Raw genomic sequence first — 26,534 nt, 5'->3', positions numbered from 1 at the left:
TTCTCCAAAATGTCTCATGTGTTCAGAGGTGGAGCTTTCAGACATGATTGCACCATGAGGGCATTGACCTCATCAATGGACTGGTGAGCTCATAGCTCAATGGGCTGTGAAGTTGGAGCTCAGTGGAGGAAGCATATCACTGAGGATGCATCTTCGAAAGTTATGTCCTGTCTCTGTCTCTTTCTTGCTCTCTCTTTTTCCTGGCTACCATGAGGTCAGCAGCTTTGCTCTGTCATGCTCTTCCACCATGACGATTCTGTCTTGGATCCAATTGACCATGGACTAAACCCCTGAAACCTTGAGTCAAAACAAACCCTTCCTCCTTTAAATTGTATGTGTCAAATATTTTGTCCCAGCAACAGTAAAGTGACCAACACAGAGACCCCATATTGAGCTCTGAGTAAAGTACATTTCTTTTTTAGAATACAGTAAGTCTTTGACTTTCAAACATTCAACTTGCAAACTTTCACAGGTGTACTGTATAAGACTCACTTTGTCAGCTTACAAATAAATTCAACTTATAAATAATTCTCCAGGAATGGAACTCATTCATAAGTAAAGACATGCTATAATGTTTTATGTTATTTCTACAAAATTTGATGATTTGTTTTCTCCCTTACAAACACATGGGTAAAGAAGGCGGCTGATTCCAGTTTGCAATGCCAGCACCATTAAGTCAAGAGTTCTGATGAGGTACTAGATGTGCCAGCACAACCTGTTTGGTTAGTAATGGACCTCACCTGGACATGTCTTTTTAGCACCCTGTGCTAGGCATTGCAAGGTACTTGGACCAGCACTTTCCAATTGGACTTTTTTTTAAGTAAAAGAAGTGCAGATAATGATACCTGCTTTAGATGCTATCATGCTTTCTCGATAGATTCTTATCATAAGGAAGGAATAAGTTTCTAGCATGCAGTACTATCAGTAGATCAGGAACACTGAAATGTAAAACCAGATACATCTCTGAAAATTGTAAGGTGCACCCTGGGGATTTTTGACCTACTTCTGAATAAAGTGTCCAGCCGCAGCAGATTGTTCACCAGATGAATCCTGAGCTCAGCACTGAGAAGTCGGCATCTGAGCCATGCATAGAGGCCCTGGGGACTGGAGTGGCAGCAGCTGTGTGTCTAGGGAACACTTGCTCCCTTTCACAGTTAGCTTGGCTCCAAAACACATCCAAATAGATTTCTCTAGAGAAATCTCTCTAGAGCAGTTCGACCATGAATATAGGAAACAAACTAACTACAGTTGGGTTGAAAATTACTTTAAATCTTATCTGAGGGGCAGTAGAAGATCTGTAAGACAATCTGTCAACACTCTGTAGGATGTGGTTCCCTCTGAGGCTTCATTTTGACCAAGCCTTCTTTCTTGCCTTGAGAGCAGCCACTAATCTAGTCATTTACCCTGAACTCTGTATTCCAGACTAGCTTGATTTTTCTCCCTTTTCTTTTTAAAATACGAAACATGACTTCACCTTTTAAAGGCATCTGGCATGTAACAGATGCTCAATCAATTTCTTTTGAATGATGAAACCAAAGTATAGATCTGTTTTAAAATCTATACCTTTGCTTTTATGTTTGCTTGTTTTGTAATGAAGTCTTTGTATTACTAAAGTGTGTTATTTATGGTTTTACCCAACGTTTATGTCTATGAAAAGTCCCACAGGTGTTGCTTAATCTTAAAAGCTTTTTCTTACAGGCTCACATGTCTTTAAAATCATCCAAGAAAACTAGTGGCATAATATAGAAATTAGCCTCATTGCATTTTGCGTGTGTGTGTGGATACCGGGAATCGAATTCTGGACCTCACACTTTACTGAAATGCCGGCAACTAAGTCATCAGTCCTCTGCCTAACACACTTAAGACCACCTGTGAGGGTGCAAGATGCCTCCCTCCTGGGTGTCCTGGCCCTATGGAGTCTGTCTTTCAGCATCTGCTGTTGCCCATTCTCCACAAGGTCCTCTCCACACCATCATGGTAAATGACAACTGCGATGCTCACTTGCAACAGCTTCAACCAGCGTTAGTGAATTAACTGCAGTTACAAAGAACACTAACAGCAGTGGCATCATCGTCAGCCCAAATGGACCTGGATTCCAGGATCACAGCAGACACCACCCACCCACTGAGTGGGCTGGCAGAGGGGTATGAGCAGAAACAAAAACGTCCAGGAGGCCACCTGAGACCCACGTGCAAGTGAACTTTATCACAGAGCCACTCCGAGACCCCCATGCCGCCTTTGAGAAGATGCTGGGGCCCCAGTCATGGTGGAGAGATGAGAAAATCCACTGTGGTGGATTTGGATGTGTTCAACACAGGACTCAGAGCAGAGAGAAGTGCCTGGAAGGTGCGGAGCAAGCTGTCTTTTCGGTAAGACTAGAAATTATAAGCCACTCATCAGTTGTCATGACACACACAGGTGCTGGTGATTGCCGCTACCCCAACTTGTGACTGTCACAGGGATCGTGAGGGACTTTGTGAAGAGTAAAGCCAGTACAGGTTAAAGGGTGGACAACCAGTGTGATCCAAAGCGCCTCAGTGAATTTCACAAAGAATCAGGCCAGAAAGTGCACTTAGTATATGATTGATCACATATTATGGGATATTATAATCACATTATATGATTTTATTTAAAGTATAAAAATAAAAGTACAGCACTACCTCAGTTCCTGAATGCTTTTGTTTGTGAACAATTTGGTTCGCAAACAGAAGCGTTTGGCAAAATTTTGTTTTTGTTTGTAAACTCTGCATCAGGTGATGAACAGGATGGCAGCCATCTTTTCCAGAATGATAGAGCAAGTTAAATTTTTGTACTCAGGTACCGCGGTGCGAAAATTTGCAAAACTATTCTAAGATGTCAGAAATTAGGTAAGCCTTGAGGGAATCTGTGAGGAGAAAGGGCCTGCGGAGTCACTTGGGGGTGCTGGCTGCATTCTGTCTTTTGATGTGGCTTCTGATGATAGGATCATGTTCACTTTGAGAATTCATCCAGCAATGTAATACTCAAAAATATTCAAATTGGATGTTTCATCTTTTATATAACATAATGTATATAATATATAAGGCACATTTTCCTCTAATATATTATTTTTAATACAATGTTTTAAGGTAATTTGATGGCTCCAGAATTTTATATACACATATAATATATGTGTATATATGTATATAACATAATGTGTATAATAATGTGTATATAAGGCACTTTTTCCTATAATATATTATTTTTAATACAATGTTTTAAGGTAATTTGATGGCTCCAGAATTTTGAACAGATAAGCAGAGGGCAGACAATATGGTCACAGACACTGGGTATGAATCAGTGGTGACATTTCAGTTCTGTAAAATAACTTCTGTGTTATGTTTGAGCCCAAAGACCAGTGAGTCTGGTACTTGATCTGCGCTTGGCATTACTCTGAGGTCCATCTCCAGTATGACTTTCTGTATCAGAAAGCTCTGTATCATTTCTATTTTTTTTTTTTATGTTTTATTCTCTTTAATGGTTTGCTCAATCTTCCATTCTTACATTTGGTAATCAGAGCAGCTTTGTTGAAGATAACAATATGTAATCTAACAACCACTGTTAATCCCTATCATTTTGCTCAGAAACCCTGTATCGTTCTTATTATTTTTGCTTTACCTCATTTTTGTCTATGCTGTTGGTATTTTGCTATTGTTCTTTTTTATTATTATTCTCTTTAAAATTAATTAAAAATGTCACAGCTGTTCTAATGCCAAGATGACCCTGCTGTAGTTCAGATGCCCCAATGGTGATGGTGCTACTTCCAGAGAGCAGAGTCCTCTCATCAGTGTGCGAGGGCTTCGGCTGCCAGAAGAGGCACACACACACTGAACATCTGAAAACTTTATGACACGTAACCCTGGGCCAATTATTCCAAAGAGAAATTGAGGAAAGACCACAGCCCGGCAAGGGAGAAATGAAAGACCAAGCTGAAAAGGACACATTCTCATTTGGTGAATCCCTTCAGAACTAAGATTGCCTTAAACACTTTTAATCTGATTTCAAAAACATAAATTGTGCGTAACGCTGATAACTAGACTGTATTACAGAACAAAAAGCCTCATTGCTCAGAATGGTTGCCACAGACCCTTCCAGCCCAAGCCCTGCATCCTGTATGAGTCTGCTCACCACGCCGGGAGGGGCTGTGTGTCCCAGGAAGGGGCTCAGAAAAAGATGAATCCACTGAGTTCAGGATGGAGTCTTTGGGTAAGTAGAAAACAGACTTGGTCTCAGTTTCAGAATACAGGAATGCAAATTGGCAGTATTAGGAAAATTCCTGGTCTTTTTTTTTTTAAAGCACATACAATTTACATTAAGTCTATCAAAATGAAGCCAGAGTTACAGAACGCACCCAAGACTGTGTGCAAGTGTTTCCACAGTGTTCCTGTCCGCTCGCTGAGGCTAGAAGTGGTCCCTCGCTGGTGGGCACCATGCCTACCATCTGTGTCTACCATTTGTGTCTGCTAGACCAGCGCTCCAGTTATCTATCAGTGGCTACAGGCTGCAGTCATGCCCTGCCTTGTGACTTCATTTCTGCTTTGTGCTTACAGTGCTGTGGAATCTCCTTGCCCTCGGCTCCATGGAGAACCCTCCTCTCTTCTTTTTCTATACTTCATGCAGCACCCAGCAAGGTGTTCTCAGTTCCCAACAGGGCATCACTAATGCTGGGTCGATGGGTAGGTAAGATCGGCTGGCACAACAATGCCCTGCATGTTACTGCATTTAAGAAACATCTGGGGCCGGTGGAAGGTTGGATGGTCTGACATCCTCCTCTGCCTGACATAATTTTGAATGTCAAAGCAAAAGCCACCGCTGGTTGACAGGAAAGTGACACAGAGAGCCCATGATGGGAGGAGCTGCTGAGCCTCACAGGGGGCAGGCCGGAGCCCAGGGCTCATGGCCCCTGGAAATGAGTACCATCCACAGAAGCCTCACAAAACCAAAGCAGCAAGCAAGGGTCAGCAACATGTTTACTTTAAAAGAAGAATGAAAGAAAATTCTGCTCTTCAAAGTCCTTCTGGAATTCAGAGATTCACTGGATCTCACTGTTGCACTGGCCTCCAGCTCCCTGTTGCCCCTGACGACCGGCATCAGCATCATGCAGCACCCAGCAAGGTGATCAGTTGGCAGTGACAGTGACTGTGCTCTCCACTTAGTGCTCTGGGCTGGTGGATCTTACTGCACCCAAAGGACTGAATGCAAAGTGCCTTCTGTCACACTGGAGGGGACAGGAGTGGCCACAGTCCCATGTGGTGAAATGCCAGACACCAGCGGTGTCCACCTGGAGAGCTGCTTCTTAGGTGGCCTGGAGCCACTCATCCAGACATCCGTACACCCACTATCCCTGTGCGGGCAGCTCCCGGCAGCTGTTTGGTGCAGTGCTAGTGAGAGCCCTCAGATACTGGGAACACACATGTTTGCATGGGCTTTGGGAATGTGGCAGAAACTGCAAGCTACAAAACACATCGCTGCGGTCTAAGTCCCAAGAGGAGTGAGAGAGGATCACAGAGCCAAATAATTTGCTTACATAAAGCAGAACTGTGCTCTGAGAAAAGTCAAGGCAGGAACAGGCTCCCCAGGTCCTGAGGGATACCTGATTTCCTTTAGAGGAATTATAATATGCTGTTGCTAAGGTTCCCTGCGGTGTAAGATCAGCAGTAGCACAGCCTCCAAACAAAACAAGTATTTGTCTTTACTAATCCTTCTCAGTCCCTCTCAACTCTCACTCAGCTCTGAACCACTGCAGGGGCCCCTGTCCTGCCCAGTGGGATGTGGGATGTACTGCGTTATATCCCAAAGTCCCGCCTTCCAGTAGCTCTGAGCTTCTGAGAGGCTCCAACAAGAAGAACCATACAACACTATTTTGCAGAACTTCTGCTGAAACCTCTTCAATGTTAGGCAAGTTTTATGCATTTTCACATAGGAAGGGCCAGATTATTATTTTTTTTTATAACTTTGCTGTCATTTTTAAACTAGCAGCTTAATTGGGGCAAAATTTAAATACCATAAAGTTTATCTTCTTAATGTCTGCCACTCGGTACTTTTTAAAAATATATTAACAAATATGCATCTGTCACTACTGTCAAATTCCAGAATAGTATCATCACCCCCAAAAGGCTTTCATACCTACTAAAAGGCATTGCTTTTTCTCCCAATTTCCAGCTCCTGGCAAATGCTAATGTGATTTCTGTCTCTATGGTTTGCCTATCCTGAGTTCATCCAATCTGTGGACTTTTGTGCTGGGTTTCTTTCACTTAGATGGTGTTTTCAAGATTTGTCCATGTTGTAGCATTTGGAAGTACTTCCTTTTTCTTTATAGTTGAGGAATATACCATTGAATGGACAGACCTCAGTTATTTGTTCATTGTTTTAGTCAATTTGTCCAATGTTTTCGTGACTGGGACAGAACACCAAAAACCCACAAGTTAAGGGAGGAACAACTTATTTCTGCTCACAGTTTATAGAGTTTTCAGCTGACACACAGCTGGCTCCAAGGCAGGGTGGCATGGCAGAGGGGCATCACAGAGGAGAGATAGTCCACGGTGTGGTAGGCAGGAAGAACAAGCTGCAAAGAGCAAGCCTGCCTCTCCCTTTCATCCTGTCCAGGTTACATGCCTTTTGGTTGGTGCCGCCCACACCCAGCTGGGGCTTCTGTCTTCAGTAAATCCACTGAGCCACACTCAGAACTACGCTAATTCCAATCTGTGGACTAACTTAGTGCCACACACCCTTAATCCCAGTATCACATACCTTCGATCAGTGATGGTGAATCTGCAGCACATGTATTACTTGTTTTTCTTTTCAGACAAAAGATGTTAGTGTAATAAATTGTATTTTCTGAACTAAAACCTCAGTATTCAGTTTTAATTGTAGTGTTGGCACTTTGTGATAAGTAAGTGGGTTTTAGGTTGGAGTTTGGGCTCATGTCTCTAAAAGGTTCACCATCACTGTCCTAGGTCCAGCAAGCTCACAAAAAACCCACCTAAGAGAGCATGAGGCTTTGCGGGGGACATCTAGATACAAAACACAGCATGCATTTACTAGCTGATGGATATTTAAGTGATTTCTACTCTTGGTCTACTATAAATAGCTATATGAGCTTCATACAGAGGTTTCCATATAAACATGTTTTCGGTTTTCTTGTCATATATATGTAGAAATAGAATTACAAGGTAATACGATAACTCTTTGTTTACCTTTTTGAGGAATTACCACACTCTCTTTTTTTTCTATCTTAAAGGCAAATGATATCTGTGTAATCTGTTTATTGAGGACTGAAAGTTTGGGTTTTGCACGCACATACAGGCATCTAAGATGATCACAGGAATAGATAAAACAGACAGGCACTGCTAGCTATGGCCATGATGTTTTCCTATGAAAACTCCTGCACGGTTATGTGATAGATAAAAGCTTCCTTCTCTCCCTGCTTCTCTGCGCTGGGTGTCATTCTTTCCACTCTGTGAAGCCACCTCGAAGATTGCTGTCTCCATGAGAGTCCTCATGAAGGACCGCTTTGTCCACAAATCCCCTGAAGAATTTTCCCTGGGATCTCCCAGATCCCAGAGAGGAGGCCTTTGCTACAGATTTCCACGTGCCTTTTTCTCCCTGAGCGACTGCAGACTCTGGCTTGTACTCCTCTTCATCAGCAGTATCAAGTAAGTACGGTGTCCTGGGTTCACACTCTATATGCTCTTTTAATAGGTTTTTGTTGTTATTAATTGACTCTAAGGTCTTTGTACTGAGAGATAGCCTCATCCCTTTTTAGTTTTCATTTTGAGACAGAGTGTACCTAAGTCGTCAAGTTGCCCAGGCTGTTCTCATCCTTGTGAGCCTCCTGCCTTTGCCTCCCAGAGTGCTAAGATTGCAGTACTGTGTCACCATATCTGGCTTTTTAAAAATTCCTCTTATAACACTCCATAATTCTGTTATGTTCATATATATTTACTATATTTATAATGTCACTGCTTTTAAGTTCATCAAGCATGAATAAGTTATTTTGAATTTTAATATATGCCAAACTTTCTCACCTAGTTAACAATAACATAAAGAAATTCAAAGCATGTGATATGGATGTTTTCTTTCATTGAAAGCATATTACATTATTTTATCATATGGCACAGATGAAGTAGAACGAGGGAAGGAACAACAAGGGAAAGCCAAATTATGCAATGGTAGTTACTTAGGAAACATCACAAAGTAAAACTGCGCCCTGTTACTTAGACAGCATCTCACGTGGAGCTGTGCTCTTTCTCCCTGGAGGTGATGGGCTTTCTGAGAACAGCTCAGGTACCTGGTGTCAGCAGGATGACCGAGGTGATGATCAAGGAGCAGATGACCAGAATGACCAGCAGTGCAATCGCGATGCCCTTCCAGTTCCTCTGTGGCGGATTACTCCCGACCAGCTCCTGAGAACAACCACAGAGATAGAACCTAGTGAGCTAAAAAGGAAGTCAAACCCACCCCAGCAAACATCTGCAGTTTAAGCCAAGAACCAAGACGCACGAAGAGGCATCTTCCCACCCCTTTGAGCAATGCCAGTGACTTTCCGTGACTTTCTACCTGCAGGGCTGCCTCTCCCCGGGACCAAGGTGAGACTCTGGCTCCAAAGAACCTAGTGCTTTGCTATGTGGAGAGCTCTGTGCCAACCCGGTGCTCTCCTCCCCGTGACAAGTAAATGAGACCATGAAGCCTGGGGTGCTTACGGCGTGTCATTTCTCACCCCAGCCTGTTCCCCGTGGACCCGACCGAGAGCGCTGAGATTTTCCATCTTCTCTCCCTTCCCTTCCTTCCCATCCAGGCTACATCTTCTAATTCAGGGTACCAAGTTAATGACCAGTGTTACCAAGGACCAGTGTTAATGGATTTCTGCGCATCTCCTCCCTATAAGCCTCTTCCTCCTCTCATAGCTCCTGTACAAGGTTTCTGGGTTCCCAGCTCTCTCTTCCCAGGGCAGCTCCCTGTCCCTGTCCTAGACTGAGTGCTCTCCACGGTGCCAGCCCACAATGCAGCAAGGCTGAGGGTGGGAGAGGGCTCTGCAGACACTGCTGATGGGTGTGGAAGGGTGATGAAGTCTGCAAACATAAGCCAGTAAGCTGGCTGCAGAGATCAGATTTGCAGTTCCCTCCCATTAGGATGATCATATAATTTATAGTCCAACCTGGGATTCTTTGAGAGGCAAAGGGAGCAATATTAATAATTATAAGTAATAAAGATGATAGTATATTAGTAGTATTTATTAGTAGTCATACAGAAACAAATTTTACAGAAGCAGCTAAGGGCATGTGGTCACACTGCAAATGGAACTTCTGCATACGTAAAGATCTGAGAGTCTTTCCTGTCTAGTGCCCATAATTACGACACACAGCCCAAGCCACCAGCAAGTAGAACAGTGATGATCTCAGAAAGTGTATAAAGAAATGCATAGATAGATCTTCATCCATGAGCGAAAGTCCACTAGCCTGTATCAGACTGCTTCCGATGAAAATAAGGGTGACACCCTCTCCGGTCCAGACACACCCACAATATGACAGACAGGACAAGACTGGATACTGTCACGGAGAGTGATAGAGAGAGCGAGTCTAGAAAGATGACTGAGAGACAAAAGACATTTGTAGAACTGGTCTTATGAATGATGTGGAAGGAAGTGTTCAGCCTCAAATATCAAAGCTTTAGAATTTCCACCTATGAAAGGCACCCCATAGAAGAGGAAGACGATTTACTCTGTGCAGCTGGAGAAGGCAGTACAGGACCCAAAACAGAATTTTCACAGAGGTGGAAATAAATCAGTGAAACTCATACTGTTCATACTGCCCAAGGGCAGAATGGATGGCGTCACCAGGAAGTGAACAGGGCACCCAGTAGGGACCCTGGTGGTCACTCCTTTAGCAAAGAGGGTGTAAACTGACACACATAGGGTGACCTGCTGTCCTTTGTGACGTCCATGTGACATATGCCTAATTTTAACTCAGGCAAACAGAAAACAAGAAACAAACTAAAATAAATGATACCTTTCCTTAAATTATATTTTCTGAATATAAATTTCATCTTTAGAGAGTATTATCATCTTAGTCATCTGTGGTTACAGCTTGGTATTTTATGTGCCACTTGTACACCTGAAATGGAAGGACAGGTTAAGGTAACTCAGGGCGGTGCACTGTGAACCAGTGTGAGGACGACTCCTTGCTTGCTGTGTTATTTTCCTCCCCAGTTACAGCGAGTAGAACCTGTACACTTGCACCAGGTCCTGGGCCTGCGCTCCCTCTACTCTGTTAAATGCTGCCCCATCTCTTCTGGCCTGAGGGTCCCTTTCTCCTAATTCCCCTGGATCATCACCCATACTTTGTGGCTTCTGAGGAGGGGCACAGGTTCAAATGCAGACCATAGGATGGAGATGATTTTAAGAACCACAGAAAGTGAAAGCTGTGAGGAGGCAGGAGTGGGACTCCCATGCTCAGAGCTTGGGTAATACTGGGGATTAGGTGTAAATATATTTGAGAGCACACTTACAGGGCTGGGGATGTAGCTCAGCAGCACAGCACCTGCCTTGCAAGCACAAGGTCCTGAGTTCAACTCCAGTTTTTTTAATAAAAAAAAACTTATAAAGCTCTCAGAGCATCAGAGATTGCTTTATTATTTGTTGCTATCAATACTAAATCATGTTTTAGGAACATTTGACACCCAATGTGGAAAGAACTCATAAGTGTATTAAATTCCTTACAATTAAAAAGGAAGACAAGGGTGTAGACTAATCACACCCCTCTGTCTCCCTTTCCGGGCCCCCTCTGCCCTAACAAGGTGAAGTCAGAGTCTTCACTTTTGCTAGGTCCCTGGAGAAGGGTGACGCGGGTAACAGCCACGAGTCCACCATAAAGGGGAGCTGTTCTCACGTAGCAGGTTTGCCCACTGGTTGTCCTGAGTACCCACTGCGTGACTTGCCGATTTCATGGAAGGAAAGTGCAGCTGCCCAGCTAAAGGGACAGAAGGAGCTGCGCTGAGCAGAAGTGAAGTAGTTGACCTCACAGTAAATGGAAGAAGACCACAGTGCAGGGAGCTGGGGATGCGGGAGGCGTCTCCATGGTGGGAGGTGGCAGGTGCACAGAAGAGATTGCAGTGCCAGCCACCAAGGGGCAGCTCATTTTATTTCCCTTAGTTGAAGGCAGAGGGGTCAACCAGATGGCCCTCTCAGCAGGCAGGAGGAAGCCAGCTGACTGTTTTTCACAGTAGCGTACCGCCCCACCAATCTATCGCCCCTTCTGTTTGGCAGCCTTCAGAAGTAGATGAGGACTAGCAAATTGTTTCTGCCTCCTGCCGTGGAAAGAGGCCTTTTCTAGGATGTAACTAGAAAAGGTGACAGTTTAAAAAATTCAGAGGCTGTGCATAAATTAGCAGTGGGTTCGGCCTCACACAGGAAGCTGACATGAACAGTATCTGTTGGCCGAGGAGATCCTAACGCACCGTCCGTACAGCGTGGTGCTGTGCAGCAGGGGGCGCTTCCCACGGCTGAGATTCCCTCACTACTGTTGCCTTGCTTGTTGTGGACCTGGAGGATGGATGAGGGACCTGGGACAAGACGCCAGTTAACACTGGCTCTGTGGTATGAATATGGGACGAGGCAGGGTGGGTGGGCTGAGGCGTGGCTTCCCAGAGACTAAGGTATCCACGCTGTGTGGGCAGGGGAGATGTGAGGGGTGTCAAGAGGCCCCCCTAAAACCCTGCTGATTAATTAGAAGTTAAGCATGGCCGGCCAGCCCATCTTTGGAGGACTGGGCGTTAATTATGCGTCGTCACCATTTGGTGGAAGAGGAGCGGATATGCATTCCCCAAAGCCCCCAAGCAGGAGGACTCAGGGTGCCTCTGCTGCAGCTCCTTTCCTTCTCCCTCTGTGTTCTAGCAGGTGCCCCGGCCTGCCCGCCTGGGCCCTCCACCCGATTCTGTACAGGCCTTAGGGATCTATGCGGGATCCACCGTCCTTCTTCATACAAATCCGAGACTCCTGAAGGTGACTATTTCACACAGCCCGACTTTACATTCTGCTGGAGTGCTTGAACTGCAGCATTTGATCCACCTCATTCCTAAGGTAGCTCCCAACCCTCTGCCCATTGTCTACAAAACTCTGTTCGGAGACTGAACTCTTGCTCCATTAATCCTATAAAAACCCCAAAATAAAAATCAGTTGAATTATTGACTCCAGCATCTATCTGTTAAAGTTTCTTCTGGATAACTTTTACTTGCAAGTTAATTACCTGCAAACACCAGGGCTCAATTTATTTTAAGGTTCCACAGCTTAAATGACTGTGACTGGTAGATTCTATTATGCAATCCATTCCAAATACATTATTCTTACTTTCAGAGCTCAGGCAAACTGAGATCCACTTTGATAGAATGTTTTAAAGGTATCAGGTGGTTCCATAAATTCCCCAGAGCAACAGCGCTATGACCTGATCATCTCAGAAGAAATTTCACAACATATCTCTGTGAAAACATGGCCATTCAAGTCAGCAGCAGAATTTAAAATCAAGCATTTGCATCTTACCCGTCGCTGGGTCTGAGAACAATGTCTCAGCATCCGGAGGTAACGGCTGTCTTTCTGAACACTCACTGAACCCACAGGCCATTTTGAGATGAGCTTTCTACACTGGACACTTTTTTGGGAAAGTTCAACGCATCATTTTGAGTGTCAAAAATTCCCACAGGCACTTAATAAATATTAAGGGACCAATAAATAAGTCTCAAATACAAGAACTGCCAGCAACTTAATGGCAGATACCAAAACACTTTGAGGATATCTTTGCAAGTGGACTTGCCACCCGACCCAGTGTTCCAGCGGGGAAGAGCAGCCTTGCAAGAAGCACCCCAGAAAATGACCCAACTCCCTCAAAACCCAGGGATCACACTCTTCCCCAGACCCCTCTCCTCTCTGCTTGAGGTCTGCTCCAGGGTTTCAAGTGTGGATTTAAAACTAGCCATTGTCTTCTTGGCTGGCATGAACCCTGAGAAGCCGAGTCAGGTGGAGGAGTTGAGGTCGATTTGTACATAACGAGAGGGTTCAGAAGGAACAAGCCAGTTAGAGGAGAGCAGGAAAGAAGCAAGAGGCTGAGAAGAGATGTGAAGGACAGAATGACCCTCTGGTTTCCAGCTTTTGGCACCATTTTCCTCTGGGAAATTTCCAGATTTGGAAATTAATAATATGCTTTGGATTTAATAATATGCTCCTGTTATCTTGTGAAATACTTTCTGTCCTGTTTTACTTAAACTAGTCTGAGTTGATTTGGGAAACCTAAAAGCAAAGAACGTAAGTTCACTGCAGGAGCCATGGCCCTGGCTCCGTGTCCCCAGGCAGTGTGCATCTGGTCACTAGCAAAGCACCCACTCTGTGTGTGCGGCGTGATGTGAAGAAGCCCCACTCAAAAGCCAGATATAAATGGCAACCAATGGCTCGGCTCATTGGTCATTTAGGAACAACTAATTTGCTAGTTGTACATATAATTTCTTGGGTAAGACTATCCATTCCAGTAGAATGTTGGTACCTGCCCCAGGGAAGCTCTGTGTACCACTTAACTGTCCCCTAATAGCCTCCAAGAGGAAGTCTATTCCTGTAGAAGCCAAGGCCCCTCTCTGAAAAGTCCCAATCAGGGGTCCTGGAATGCTCAGGAGCTGGGGCTGTTTCAGAGGTTTTTAGCTACTGCAGGTATCAAGTTATACAAAAGAAGCAATGGGATCTATTCATGGATCCATGGTAATAGCTGCTGATCTAATATCATAGCCGGGCATGTAGATACCATTAGAGAAATCATTAGCTACTGGATACAATTCATTAATGCTTGTGATATCTTTTTATTTGGGAGATTAAAACCAGGGCCTTCACACTGAGCTATATTCCCAGTCCAACTTTTATTCTGAGACTGTCTATGAAGACCAGGAAAAAAGCATTTCCACAAACGCCAGGTGCTGCACGGCTCAGGGGAGCGGGGAGCCACACAGAGAAGGGGACATGCAGGCACCAGGGCTCTGGGGTGTGGATCTCCCCTGGATGGAGTGCTGGGGAGCTTCAGGTGAGTCACATCTATTACCGATTCTACAGCTTTTCACTGCAGTATTTTATGGTAGCCAAGGGTAGCGGCGTCTGCGTACCACAAAACAGCTTTGTGACACAAGCAGTGGCCACAGCGGTGAGCTGCACGCACACTCCTGCTCTGCCTGCCCGTAGGAGGAGGCACACTTGGCAACCTGGACGACAGCCTGAGCAGACTGCGGACAGGAAGCTTGGGGTGCAATGAGGGGCACGTGGATGGGGAGCTCATCCTTACTGGGCAGCGGCTCCCACAGGAAGTGAAAGTTACTCTGACGGCTGGAGGATGCACAGCAGTTAGAAGGAGCAGGGCTGGGCCAGTGTCCCCTGCAGGGGACACACAGGAGTGGGTGGACCCTGGTGTTGATGGGCCGCACCTGGGGACCCCGTGAAGTTTCGGGAGCCTGACCTGGGCCACAGGAAGACAAACCAGCTCCTAGTGTGGTGTACTGTGGTTCATCCAAATGCCAACAGAGCAATCTGCAAGCCACCTTCAGTACCTTCTAGAAGCAGCCGGGCATCAATTAATTATTCATCGTGTTTACTGACATTAGAAAAGCACATAGGAAAAGGCCAGGATCTCTCCTGCCGCGCTTTAAAGTGTGTCAAATATCAGGCCAAGATGGAATCGCTCTCCTTAAAATGAAAAGCATTCACAGAGCAACTATAAAAATGATTGGGAGAAAATGAACTACAGCGAGGAGAGGCGGGTCTCCCCTCACACGGGCCCATTCTATTGTTTAAATGTATTTTCTTCTTAATATTTATTCACTGTGAAGAGCTCTGACATAAATTTCTTTTATGTATCATGGACCATTTACTATAAGTAGAAGGTAGCAACAAATTACAAAATCAATGGTGCATCTATGACCGGACGGTAAAGCAGCTTTCTACTCTCTGTATTCCCGCATTCCGGGGACCGCAGATGACTTCAAGGCAAGGAGCACTTGTTTTAAGTAACATTTACACCTGACATGTGCCTGTCAGTGATCACTCTGGGATGCTGCGGGGCGCACATCCCCGCTTCTGTTTTGTTGGTTCATTTCTTTATTGGGGGCACTTAACTTTCACAGAGGTGCTCAGCACAAGGCAGGGGTAATCAGTAGCCCGAGGAATTTAGGGTAGACTTGGGTAAGATGAGTGATGGTGCGTGGCTCCAACCTCGCACAGATGGTGATAAGACGCCAAGAAGACCAATCTCCATCCAGGGCGCTGTTGGGACAGGGCTGGCCTGGCATGCAGCTGGTTTGGCACAATCCCTAGTCTCCCCAACGCCCTTTCTCCGTCTCTCTCTGCCTCTGTTTCCCCCTCGCCACCCCTCTCCCCCTCTCTCTGCTGAAAGATGAGATGGGTTCCTACCCATGAACCCATGATGGCCGTGATGGTCCCTCCACACCCCCCCCTGGGGTAGCCAGAACACCAAAGCACCAGCAGCCAGCCAGCAGTTCCAGAGCACAGACAAACACAGCGCACCACGCCGAAGAGATGCAACAGCTGGAGCCACTGTGGGACAGGTCACTGTTTGTCTCAGAAGACAGAAGCCCTGCGCCTTGACGGTCTAATGAACACCAGGGCAGCCCAGCTGAGCAGCGCAGGGCAGAGAGGGCCGAAATGAAGAGCTATGAGGAGAACTGAACAGGCACAGAGGGAAGGCGGAAGGGGCTTCAGATAGAGGCCAAAGGGAAGAGCCAGGAAGACCCAGAAGCCTGGGCCAGCGCCAGGAGCCGCATCCTAGGCTGGATCGGGACCCTAGAACTCAGAAAAGGGAAAGTGCAGGCTTATGGTGGCCCTTTCATGGCAGCACTTTACAGGGTCCCTTTTCAAATAATCTCTACCTGAAATTATGATCATGCATTCTGGGCTCCACAAGCAAAACTTGAGTTATGCAGAGGCCATGCACATCAGGAATGAGATGGGTGAGTTTATTTCTCACATGAAATTCAGATTATTACTGCATTACTTCAGTTTTCTCAGTCCACTTTTAAGTGATTCTTATGACCCAATATCTTCCCTGCAGTTTTTTTGTTGTTGTTGCTTTGTTTGTTTGAGACAGGGGCTGGCCTCAAACTCACGATGATCCTCCCGCCTCAGCATCTGGGGTGCTGGGGTGACAGGCATGTGCCACGATGCCCAGCTCTTCATGGCAGTTTTAGTTTTTTATTTTTTAATTGCAAAACAGCATGTATTGATCATTCATTTTTCTAAAAAATGCAACTGTGAGAACAGAAAACTTCGAAGACTCACTGCTCTTGCAGGACAGAAAGATGCCCCGGACAAAGAGCCTGAACATGGTTCTACCTAACATCTGGCTTCCTTATCACTCCACAGCTGTGTGTTTTGTCACCTCTGACAAGGAAAAGAAACTGGTGGAAGATTGATGTACGAGAAAGTCACAACAGCTTTAAGGCTATCAATGTTATCTGCTTGTACATTCTAGTTTATAACTCTGAGATACAATATCAGGTAAGCACTGTCAAATAGCTGCTCCCAGCTACGTGTACTGTCCTTATTCTTTGCATGTATTTTTCAGCTGACTATGTTCTTTCTTTATAGCTTCTGCTTATCCCAGAGTGCAAACTCTAACACCCATGTGCAGTCTCCCTGCTCAAGTGGAAAAGTTTGGTTCGGGATCACCTTATGCTGCCGCAGCGTTTATACTTCTGTAGTGTCCACTGGTGTCACGCCCTTGGAAGGGCTGGTCAGGTAGTGGCACAATGCAGGAGCACGTGAACAACTTTCTCACTGCCCGACTTGCTCCCTGTTCCATCTGGACACTGCACCATGGTCAAAGCAGAGATCTTGAAATCGGTGGTGTCCCTGGCTGACTGAAGTAGTATTCTTAAGTAACAGGAATCCATTTCTTCACCATTAATTAAATAGAGCTTTCAAAAGGTGTCAGGCCTTTGGCAGTTTTTTCTTCATTGTTCTGGGTAAAATGAATTTAAAAGACACAAGAATGCACAGTTTGGGATGTTTGCAGGAGACTGGTGGCCCATCTTTCTCCACAGCATGTGCGGCATGAAGGAAAAGCAGACATCTGTCTGTGTTGGACTCTGGACATCCTGCCACAGACGAGAAGACCTGGGAGCGCAGGGAAGGCCAAGGGCCTGTCAGCCTTCAGAAAGCTGGACCACAAGGACAGGTTGAGGTAACCAACCATGCACTTATCTGAAGAAAAATGAAATCAGTGCATTCACGTATAATGTCTTCCTGTGATCCAAAGGTTTTTGGATTAAAAAATAGAAAAAGAAAAGTACAATTGAAAGATACAGGATGTGTTTAAAAAGTGCATTCCAATACAAGGCAGATTACCATTAATCCCGGTCAAGGCAGCCCCCTTTGATTCACACTTATCCCATCCTTCTTGCCACTTTCCGAAGCAGTGCTATGGTCCTCCTTCCTGTTGAGTTGCACTGTCCTGGCTGCCTTGATGTCCAATTCAAAATGTTTCCCTTTCAGCATCCACTAGGACCTAAGTACTCCAAAGTGGCCTTTTTAAATAGAATCGCACATTTGCTCAGAAGAGAAATACATTGCCTCTGATTTTGCTCTTTGTTTTTCTGAGTTACCTTGGAGGGCAGGTGCCTTGGACTCACCCAAGTACCTGCTCACTGCTCCCCCAGTTCTTCTAGGGGGGCAGGCAAGGACCTGGACAGCTAGGGCTGGGGTCAGGCCCAGGTATCACAGCAGTTCAGGGTTAGGGGACCTGGACGCAGCCCTGGGCCTCAGGGTACACTCTAGGACAGCAGGGTCATAAATATCAGTGCCAAGGAAGTGGGCTCAAAATAAATAGCGGAGCCTGAAGTTGCTGGGGATTATAGCTGTTTTCTGAGGGAGGGGCCGGCTGGCTCTGAGTACCCCTCATGTGCTCCCTGGCAGGGCTGCCCGAGGAGGGTGAGGTTCTGCAGACCTGGTGGGCAGGGGGAAGCGGGGAGACCAGGCCTGAGCTCAGCCTAAGATGCGACCGTCCACTCTTGCACACCTGTGCATTCCCGGGCCTGGCATAGTTGGGTCTGGAGGGGAAGCACGCGTTCCTCTCCACTGCTGTGTTCCTGGCAAGTGTCCTCTTGCAGACATAGGTCCTGGGCTCTGGCCTCTCCAGACCTGATGAGTCTGTCTCCCTTGCACAAGACCACATCCCCTCCCTTTAAAGCTCAAGTCCAGTGTTCCTGCCTGGCCCCACCATCCACTGCATGGAAGCTGGCTTCTTCTCCTCCTGCTTCTCTTAGGACTCTGCCGCCCTTCCCCGTGGCCAGCTGTCATACCCTGCTCTCCTGGCACTGCTGAGAGCAGGCATTTGCGCATGAACCATCACCGTGACCCACCAGGTACCACTGAGCATGTGACACTTTCCCAAGTTTGGCACCCGATCTTTGCTTTCTAGTGAAGAGGTTTCACCTTGCCGAGAGCCCACACTCAGAGGAGCCTGGGCCCGGAAGTCCCACCTCCCTGGATTCGCGTCTGCCTCTAGCATGTGACCAGACACCGGATCACGGATTCCCAGCATTTTCAGCTGTGACTCTCTCCTCCGGGTGATGCTAAATTGTAGATGAAGGACATAAAAGGAGCCTCAGAACACGGCCCAGCAGAGGGCAGATGATTAGCACGCAGGACTGTGGGTGTGTCACGGCCTGGAGACACCACCACGCACACTTCTGTTGTCCCTGTGGAAAGTGCAGTGGGCTGCCTGTGTCTCCTTAAACTCACGGGCACGGACCCTCACCTCCGAGGTGATGGGATGAGGGGGGTCTCAGGCGTGATTCATTCATGAGGGCAGAGCCTGCCCTAGTGGGGTTACTGCCCTTATAAGGAGAGGAGACTGCTGTCTGTGGAACCAGTAGGGGACAACATAAGGGGGGGACACGGGGATGGCCAGCACCCCCCATGTGGTCTCAGGTTTCTGGCCTCTCCTCTGCAGACTGAAGCGTGTTGGCCCAGCCTCCCCGTTGCGGGGTTCACCTCTGAGCATGGAGGTTAAAGCTGGCTCTCCCGCAGCTCCCAGCCTCCCCACCGCCTGCACCCTTAAGCGAGGCCTCGCCTATGCCTTGGTGCTGTCTGCTCCAGGGAAAGAGCAGGGATGAGCGGCGGTGTCCTGTAGGAATGTGCGGTAGAGGGGAGATGCTGAGAGCGCCCCAGGAAAGGAAGCTGCTGGCTTTGAGGCCTGGACCTGACAGGTGCTGACGGGGCCACCTCACTGGTGACAGTGGCAGGTGCCATGCCCGTGCTTCAGATCCTGCGGAGAGGAGGGAGGCCCAAGGTCTGGACAGCACAAAGGGCCAGTCAGGTCCACTGCGGGCTGGTGGCCATCATGCTAAGGACATGCTTGTGACTACCCCACAGCTGTGGCCTGTCTGACCCTCACTCTGGGACAGGGCCAAGACATGGGTCCACTTGGCCTCTTCTGTCCTGCTGCGCCTGGTCCAGCCTCAACTCTTGGCCTCCAGGAGGGAGCTGCGGGCCCAGCACCCCCAGGGTGTCGTCTCTGTTTCCATGTGTTCAAATAAGACAGTGACGTTCTTCCTGATATGTTCTTGTGAGCAGCAGTGCTGTGACCACAGGGATGTGACAACTAGCTTGAGTCCCTGCTGTGAGCTTTGTGAACTGACTTGGATGCATTACGAAAGGGCTGGCATTACGTGCTGTCCCGAAAAATGCTGCTCTGCAGCAGTGACTCCTGTCCCGACCCCCGACCCCAGCATTTATGAAACAGAGACCCGAGGACCTCTCAAGACACGTGGCATTTCTTTCCGCTGAAAAGAGATTGGGACTGGCAGGGACAGCGGGAATGGGCCCAGGCCAGCTACATGCCAGGGCCGTCCCAGAAGCGGCCACTAACTCCTCGGGCTTGGCATTGTGCACGCTGAGCCCCTCTGACCTGCTCAGAGTGACCATCCAGCACTCCTTTCGTCTGAGTTCAATTAGAACTCATCAAGGGTTCAATTAGATTTGAGCAAGAGAGGCATTACCTTGTTTTACAGGTTAAGAAGCTGAGGCTCAGAGAGGTTGGGGGACTCATCCAAGGTCACACAGATATAAAGCAGCAGAGGGAACCCGAGGCCAAGCCCTGGACCTCTGGACTCCACGACTACATGCACCCAGGAAGTGGATATTCCTGAGACCGCCTTGTAACTTGCACACACACCACGTCCCTGAGCATCTCACTTTGCACCCCGAGAGTGCTGAGTCGGTATCCGTGTGCTATGCTCAAAGGGGCACTTCGGAGTCAATAAGAATTTAGATTTAATTTCTCTCTTTCTGACTTCTCAAGATTTCCTCACAGCAGCACTGAAATCCTGTGAGGAATTCTTACCTTCCGTTTTTCACCAGAAGTTATGCCAGGGTTTTAACTTCCTCCTTCATCTGCCGGGCCTGTCCTATCTTACGCAGACTTCAGAACCCAGAGCTGTCAGTTCCTCTAGGTCTCTTGTATGTGAAGTTACTTGGCTACAAAATGCTAATAATGTAGACTAAAAAACCCAGAGCTCCCACACCACTGATACCTAAGGCACACCGCACTGTGAAATAAATTGCTGGCTTGGTCTTGGACAAGACAGTACACATCAGCTTTCAAGGAGTCAGACTTAAAAATTAGCTTTCCCTGGCCTTGGGTTTATCCCAGCACCTAGTGGAGGCCCTGCGTGCTCCAGAGGTGATGGCAAAGGAGTTTCATTCCTTGAACATCTCATAGCTGAAGACACAGACAGGCACATGCGTGCCTCACAGAAGAAACAAGAGATAAACACGTTGGCATTAGTGCTAGATGAAAAAGTGTCTAAATGGCACATAAGATATTTAAATGCCTATAACAGCTTTTGCCAAGATTATTGTACATTATGAGGTTGAAGGACATGTTTTGGCCAAGTCTGGCCACTTTTGAAGGCTGAAGTTTGCTTCGAAATCACTGAACTCTTAGGTATAGTATAAACTCCTGAAAGAGATTTTACTTTCAAGAAAGAAAGGAGAAAAACTCCTACAGAATAAAGAGGATGCATACTTAATATCTCAATAACAGATAAAGCCAAGAGATAAATCTTAATTTTATCCCTCACCAACTTTTGTCAATAGCATGTGAATTTAACTTAATCTCGTTTTCCAAAAGAATTTTTAAAAAATTTTTTAAAAGATGTGGTATTTTTATACAATAGAGTACTACTCAGCCATAAAGAAGGATAAACTTGAGACTTTTATATGCAAATGGATGCAATTTGAGACCACACTCATTAGTGAAATAAATCAAACTAGTATTGTCTCCCTTGTGTGAGAAACTGAAAGAGTAAATAAGGTCTAAAGTGTACAATACACATTGTGAAATGGGAAGAAATTGTTAAAAAGGAAAAAGGAACTGGATGGGGGAAAAGGGAGCAGAAGAAAGGGGAAAGAGAAAAAATACAAGTTAGTTATGCTATTTGTGTCTGTTAGTTCATAGAAAAGGAAGGTTTGTACTTATATTGATTGGAGAATTTTTATGCCCGTATCTTATACTCTGAGTAACAGCGTTAAAGATAATAACATGCAAGTATTAACTACTATTATTCTCCTATCACCTTATTATGAAATCTTACTTTACCTCTGTTCCATAGAATTAAAAAAGAATTTAGTGAGCACAAAACAATATTTACTCCTAATTCTGGATACTGATAACAGAGACAATAATACCTGTGTGTCTGTTAACACAATATATGTAGGTAAGAGGAGCAGAGAATAAAAAATAACAAATGAAAATGTGATTGCAACAAAAATTGCTTACAACATTAAAATTTTAATGATCTTGGTTACTATTTTTGTGTTCACAGAGACGGTTTTCAAAACTACTCTGACGAAATAAACCCATTCTCCCTGGACCACTGTTCAAGAGCACTGCTGGAGGAGGGTAATTTGCAGGGTTGGAAAACTGCCCCTGCTGCTCTCCAAGCAAACACGTTCCACGTTGAAGTGATTCTTTTGGAGTTTTGTGTTTGATGATCTATTGATGCTCAATTATTTGAGTAATTTTTGGCTCAGTTTTCTGAAGGATATCGTAAGCCATATGCTGATGTTTATTAAAAGTCATCATCTCTCAGGGTTTTGTGCCATCCCAGCACATCCTTTCAACGGTGACCCAGCAGCCACAGTGGCCAGTCCTTAATCCAGTGGCATTCCTCACCGGTGCAATCCCCTAGACAAATCTAGGCCAGGCAGAATCCTATAACCCAGGAACCAGGCACTACAGCCCCAAGCCAAGCCATCCAGGGTGCTCTGACTTACCCATCATAGCACCAGGGTCAATCTAATACAATAAATATAAAGCTACTGTGGGGTTTTCCACATTTCTTTCTTAATCACAGAGCTGCCACTCTCTGAGGTCACGTCAATTCCATTCATCACTGGAGTCCCCCAAATTCCCATGCACTTGTTTGTATTAAGCAGCTTCTCAACCACACAACCAACCCAAAGTGTGTGCTATAAGAATTATCTTTCAAATGTAGAACTGAGTAGCGCTAGAATTGGCTGATTTTTCTATTCTCTACTCAATGAAAAGACAAAATGTTAAATTTGTAATTTTTTTTTATTGTACCAAGGCATTGTGCCAAGCTCCTGGCTGGGCAGCCATCTGTAAAAACGATTCCACACAAACAGCTGAGTGGCACAACGGTTCCAGTGGCTGTTTTGGTGAGATCAGATAGAAAAGCCACATCTCACAAGATCCCTTTGGCATGTGATGTGTTCTATAGCAGCAAGGAGGTCAAATTTCATCTTAAATTTGCCTGTAAGTCTTTTATAGTAAACCTTTATCTTTTAGCTCTATAATATTCAAACTCATTGCCAATAAGTTTAAAATACTGAAGAATGTATACAGTTTTTTTTTTTTTTCCAAGCTAGCCTACAAACAAAGAAGAGGAAGAGATTCCAGTCCCCCAGCGGCCGCTACACTTCTAGGTGTAGAGTAGCTCCAAGCCCACCCAGGGACCAGGCTATGTTCCTATACATGTGAGAGATACACCCTGAACATGGGCCCAGGTGCAGTTCAGAGCTGTCACTGGGGTCCAGAGGGGACGCTCAGGGGTGTAGTACTTGCCTTCACCTGCAGGCATGTTGGACTGCAACACTGACATACACTTTTATAGGTGCTCTTTAGGAGTATCTAACTTCTCTGCAGTGTTGCAGAGTGCTTCATACGAGAAAGAAAAAGTGTGTCATTGATTTCTGGAAGGAATCCAAGGTGTCCTGTGGCAGTCTGTTAGACCACACACCCAATCCTTACAGTCAGACCTCGGGCAACTCAGTGACTCCTTCTGAGGGACCAGGGAAGTTGTGCAGAGTTGGTCTGCTCATCTGCTTTGGAAAGAGCAATCTACCCATCAGACACTGTACACAGGGATTCATCTACATTCAATTATGCAGTGTAGAAATAATGACCTTTAAATATGCAGAAGACTCTAGGGGCATCCATGATAAAATAAACCAACAAGAAGGTAATAATCCACCAAAGCAGATGGCCATCCGTGACCTTCACCTCATGCAAACAGACCTCTCCAGCTTGGCGGTCTCGGGATGAGATTGTGGAGACTGCATAACAGAAGCTTTCAGCTCACAGGTGAGGACACTGAGAGAAGCACAGGAAGTGATCAGGAGGTGACCTACGGCCACACGGGCGTCAGCTGACAGCTGGGTCTATGCTGACTCTTAATCCAGTTCTCAGCTCACTTATAAAGCTCTTACTGTCATCTGTCATAGGTTTAGGGCAGAGCTCAGTGAGAGATGGTCCTCACCAGGCTCAGCAAGGAAATTGCTTCATGTTACATACATTTACACCAGGGGTAGACAGACCATAGGGCTCCCAAAATATCTACAGCCTACTTCTCAGAACCTGCAAATATATCACATGACATGACGAAAGGGCACGAAGGAGTGGATAATCTTAACTACTAGGCCTTAAAATGAAAAGCACCCTGGACTATACACATGGACCCAATATGATTCCAGTTCCACTGGGAAGGGCCATGTTACTTGTGTGCGATGAAATAAATGCCAGATGAGACCCTAGGCCTGAGATACCCTGGCCTCTCATCATGGATAAAGATGGGAGAGAACAGTAGGAATATTCTTTCTACACTCTCTGAGGGCAGAAGATAAACACTGTTTTATACAGTCGGTGCCCACACTGGTAGGAGAATTTGGTTATTTTCTTCCCACAGAAAGAACTGAAACAAAAAGATATAAAACAAAAGCAATGAAAAGTCCACAGTGGCAAGAGAAGAGCTCATTGCCTTGTTTTCTTTGACCCTGTTAGTTTCTGGGTTTAACTCTTATTTTTATCCATCCTTGGACCCATCTGTGTGCAGCTGAGAAATTTCATCAGCACCTTTTTGAGAAACTTGGCTAATCTGCTTCTCAGACTTTGAAGTGAAAATAAACTCACATTCAATAGTTTTTTTTTTTTTTCCAAACTTGGCTTTAAACACTGCAATCAAAATCCTCAGCCATGCTGCAAAACACAATTAATTTGTACAAGTGATTAAGGGAGGCATCTTACAATTTTCCAATTCATTAATCATCACAGAGATGTGTTTGCCAATAAAACCGTTCTTTGATGACATAATTCATTGCACTCATTTTTTCCTATATCCTCTGTTTAGTATTCAGAAATAGTAAGATGCTTCATTATTAAGAAAGAATAGATGACTAAGTGACAAAGATCACTGCTTGATCAAACTCCAGCTAGGGTCTCTGAGTCCTTCTCCAACTAGACCCCAACCCTGGCTATGAAGACTGGAAGGAATGTCATCATGGGTCCCGTAACCCACTGCCACACCCCTTGAAAGATCCCTCCTCTGTTGCTGTGGCAATGTGCTGATTCCAGTAACTGTTCCCTTGGGCCACGTGGTGGCAACTTTCCGCTATTCTGGCTCAAAATACTTCCCTATCTTTTACTGCTTTCTTCAAATCTTGCCTTTCCCTTCTAAATTGGCACTGTGTTATCTCTCTTCAAATACCTGTTTTAAATGTGTCACCTACATTGTGCAGCTGTGACTGATTTAGTTATTTCAATAATTAAATACGTGTTTCTTTGGTATCTACTATGTGCTGGACACCAAGTTACTGTCATAAACCATATGCACAGTAACAGTTAAATTATACAGCATGTTTCCCTTCTTCCCTAATGAAGTGATTTCTTTGATGGAACTTATGGGATTCATTAAAAGCTTTCAGCATCATTTAAATGTACTGTACTAGATTATAACCTCTACAAAGCAAAGTCTTTAGACCACCTCTCAATGCATAATCCAGTCCAATCCTTACTGTTAGTGGGGCAGAAACTGAAATTCAAAGATGTGAAATTAGAGAACCAGTCACAGAAGACTATCTACAGGTTTTGGGTTCCTCCCCTGGGCCACGCTCAGCCAGGCCACAATGTGTACAATGTCTGTAACTGTGATGAAATTGGACACGGTTATGTGCACTTGCAGACGCTGGAACTGAGGTCAGATTGGTTAAGTATGTGGCAAAGTCACACACCTCATGATTGGCAGAGTCAGATTCCAAATCCTGGCTTGCCTAGCTGCTGAGATCAAGAGTTCCCATTTCAAATTGGCCTTACTCTCTTTATTCATTCCTATGCCTCTTTAGTTTCATGGTGATCAGAACATTTCCCTGGAGACCCTGAACTTTCTTGCTCCACAGAACAGAAGATTCCATCCGTCAGTACCTTCCACCCCACTTCACGCAGCCCTGGCAACCATGGTTCTGGTCTTTGTCTCCATGAGTCTGACCACATTAGACCCCTCTTGCAAGTGGAGTCATGCGGGATTTGTCCTTCTGGGACTGACTTAATCACTCGGTACAGTGTCTTCCATGTTCACTCACGTTTGTTGTGTAAGGCAGGACCTCCTTTTCTAAAGGCTGAGTAATATTCCTGTGTGCATCTATAACATGTTCTTTTTTTAGCACTGTCCTACCATGTGACACACTTGGGCTATTATGAACAGTGTCACAAAAGAATACGGCAGAGGTACCATCTCCTTGGGATTCAGTTTTGGTTCTTTGGGGTAAACACTCCTTCCAGTACAGTGATGGTGGTAATGTAAAATAGTACAGCAGCCACTGTGGGAACCTGCATAAAAATTATCAGTAGAACTAACATCTGATCAAAGTCCACAAGCTTTCACATAAACTGGGCTTCAGATTTCTAAGGCTCCTTTCTCTCTCCCAGGACAAGATTCACAGATTTCATAAACTGCTTTATAAAGGTTCTTGCCAAGAGAAGGAAAGATGAGAGAAAACACACAAGAAAAACCAAGGTCCCCACCATCTGAGAGCCCAGGTGCACCTCCAAAAGCAGGAAGGTGCTTGCCCACGGCTTGTTCTTTTCCACGTTAACGTTCCAGCTTGTTGATATGCACAAGCCTCAAATTCATGCAGAGAAAACAGTGAGGAAGCACAGTATCCTCACTGCTTTTCCTTTGATACT

General features: G+C 45.6%; 1 protein-coding gene across 4 annotated transcripts in view; it reads right to left on the bottom strand.

Annotated features, from left to right (window-relative positions):
* The window catches only part of Dpp6 (dipeptidyl-peptidase 6), an 842,230-nt gene that overhangs the window by 283,817 nt on the left and 531,879 nt on the right, over nucleotides 1–26,534 (bottom strand). For all 4 annotated transcript variants that reach the window (XM_005404852.2, XM_005404854.2, XM_005404855.2 and 1 more), the window contains exon 2: nucleotides 8,309–8,423. In XM_005404852.2, coding sequence (XP_005404909.1) covers nucleotides 8,309–8,423 — 115 coding nt within the window. The remainder of the gene's footprint in view (nucleotides 1–8,308; nucleotides 8,424–26,534) is intronic.

The sequence above is a fragment of the Chinchilla lanigera genome, unplaced genomic scaffold (assembly GCF_000276665.1).
Source record: "Chinchilla lanigera isolate Chin_1 unplaced genomic scaffold, ChiLan1.0 scaffold00090, whole genome shotgun sequence".
NCBI classification, from domain to species: Eukaryota; Metazoa; Chordata; class Mammalia; order Rodentia; family Chinchillidae; genus Chinchilla; species Chinchilla lanigera.
This window is presented reverse-complemented; position numbering and strand designations above follow the sequence as displayed.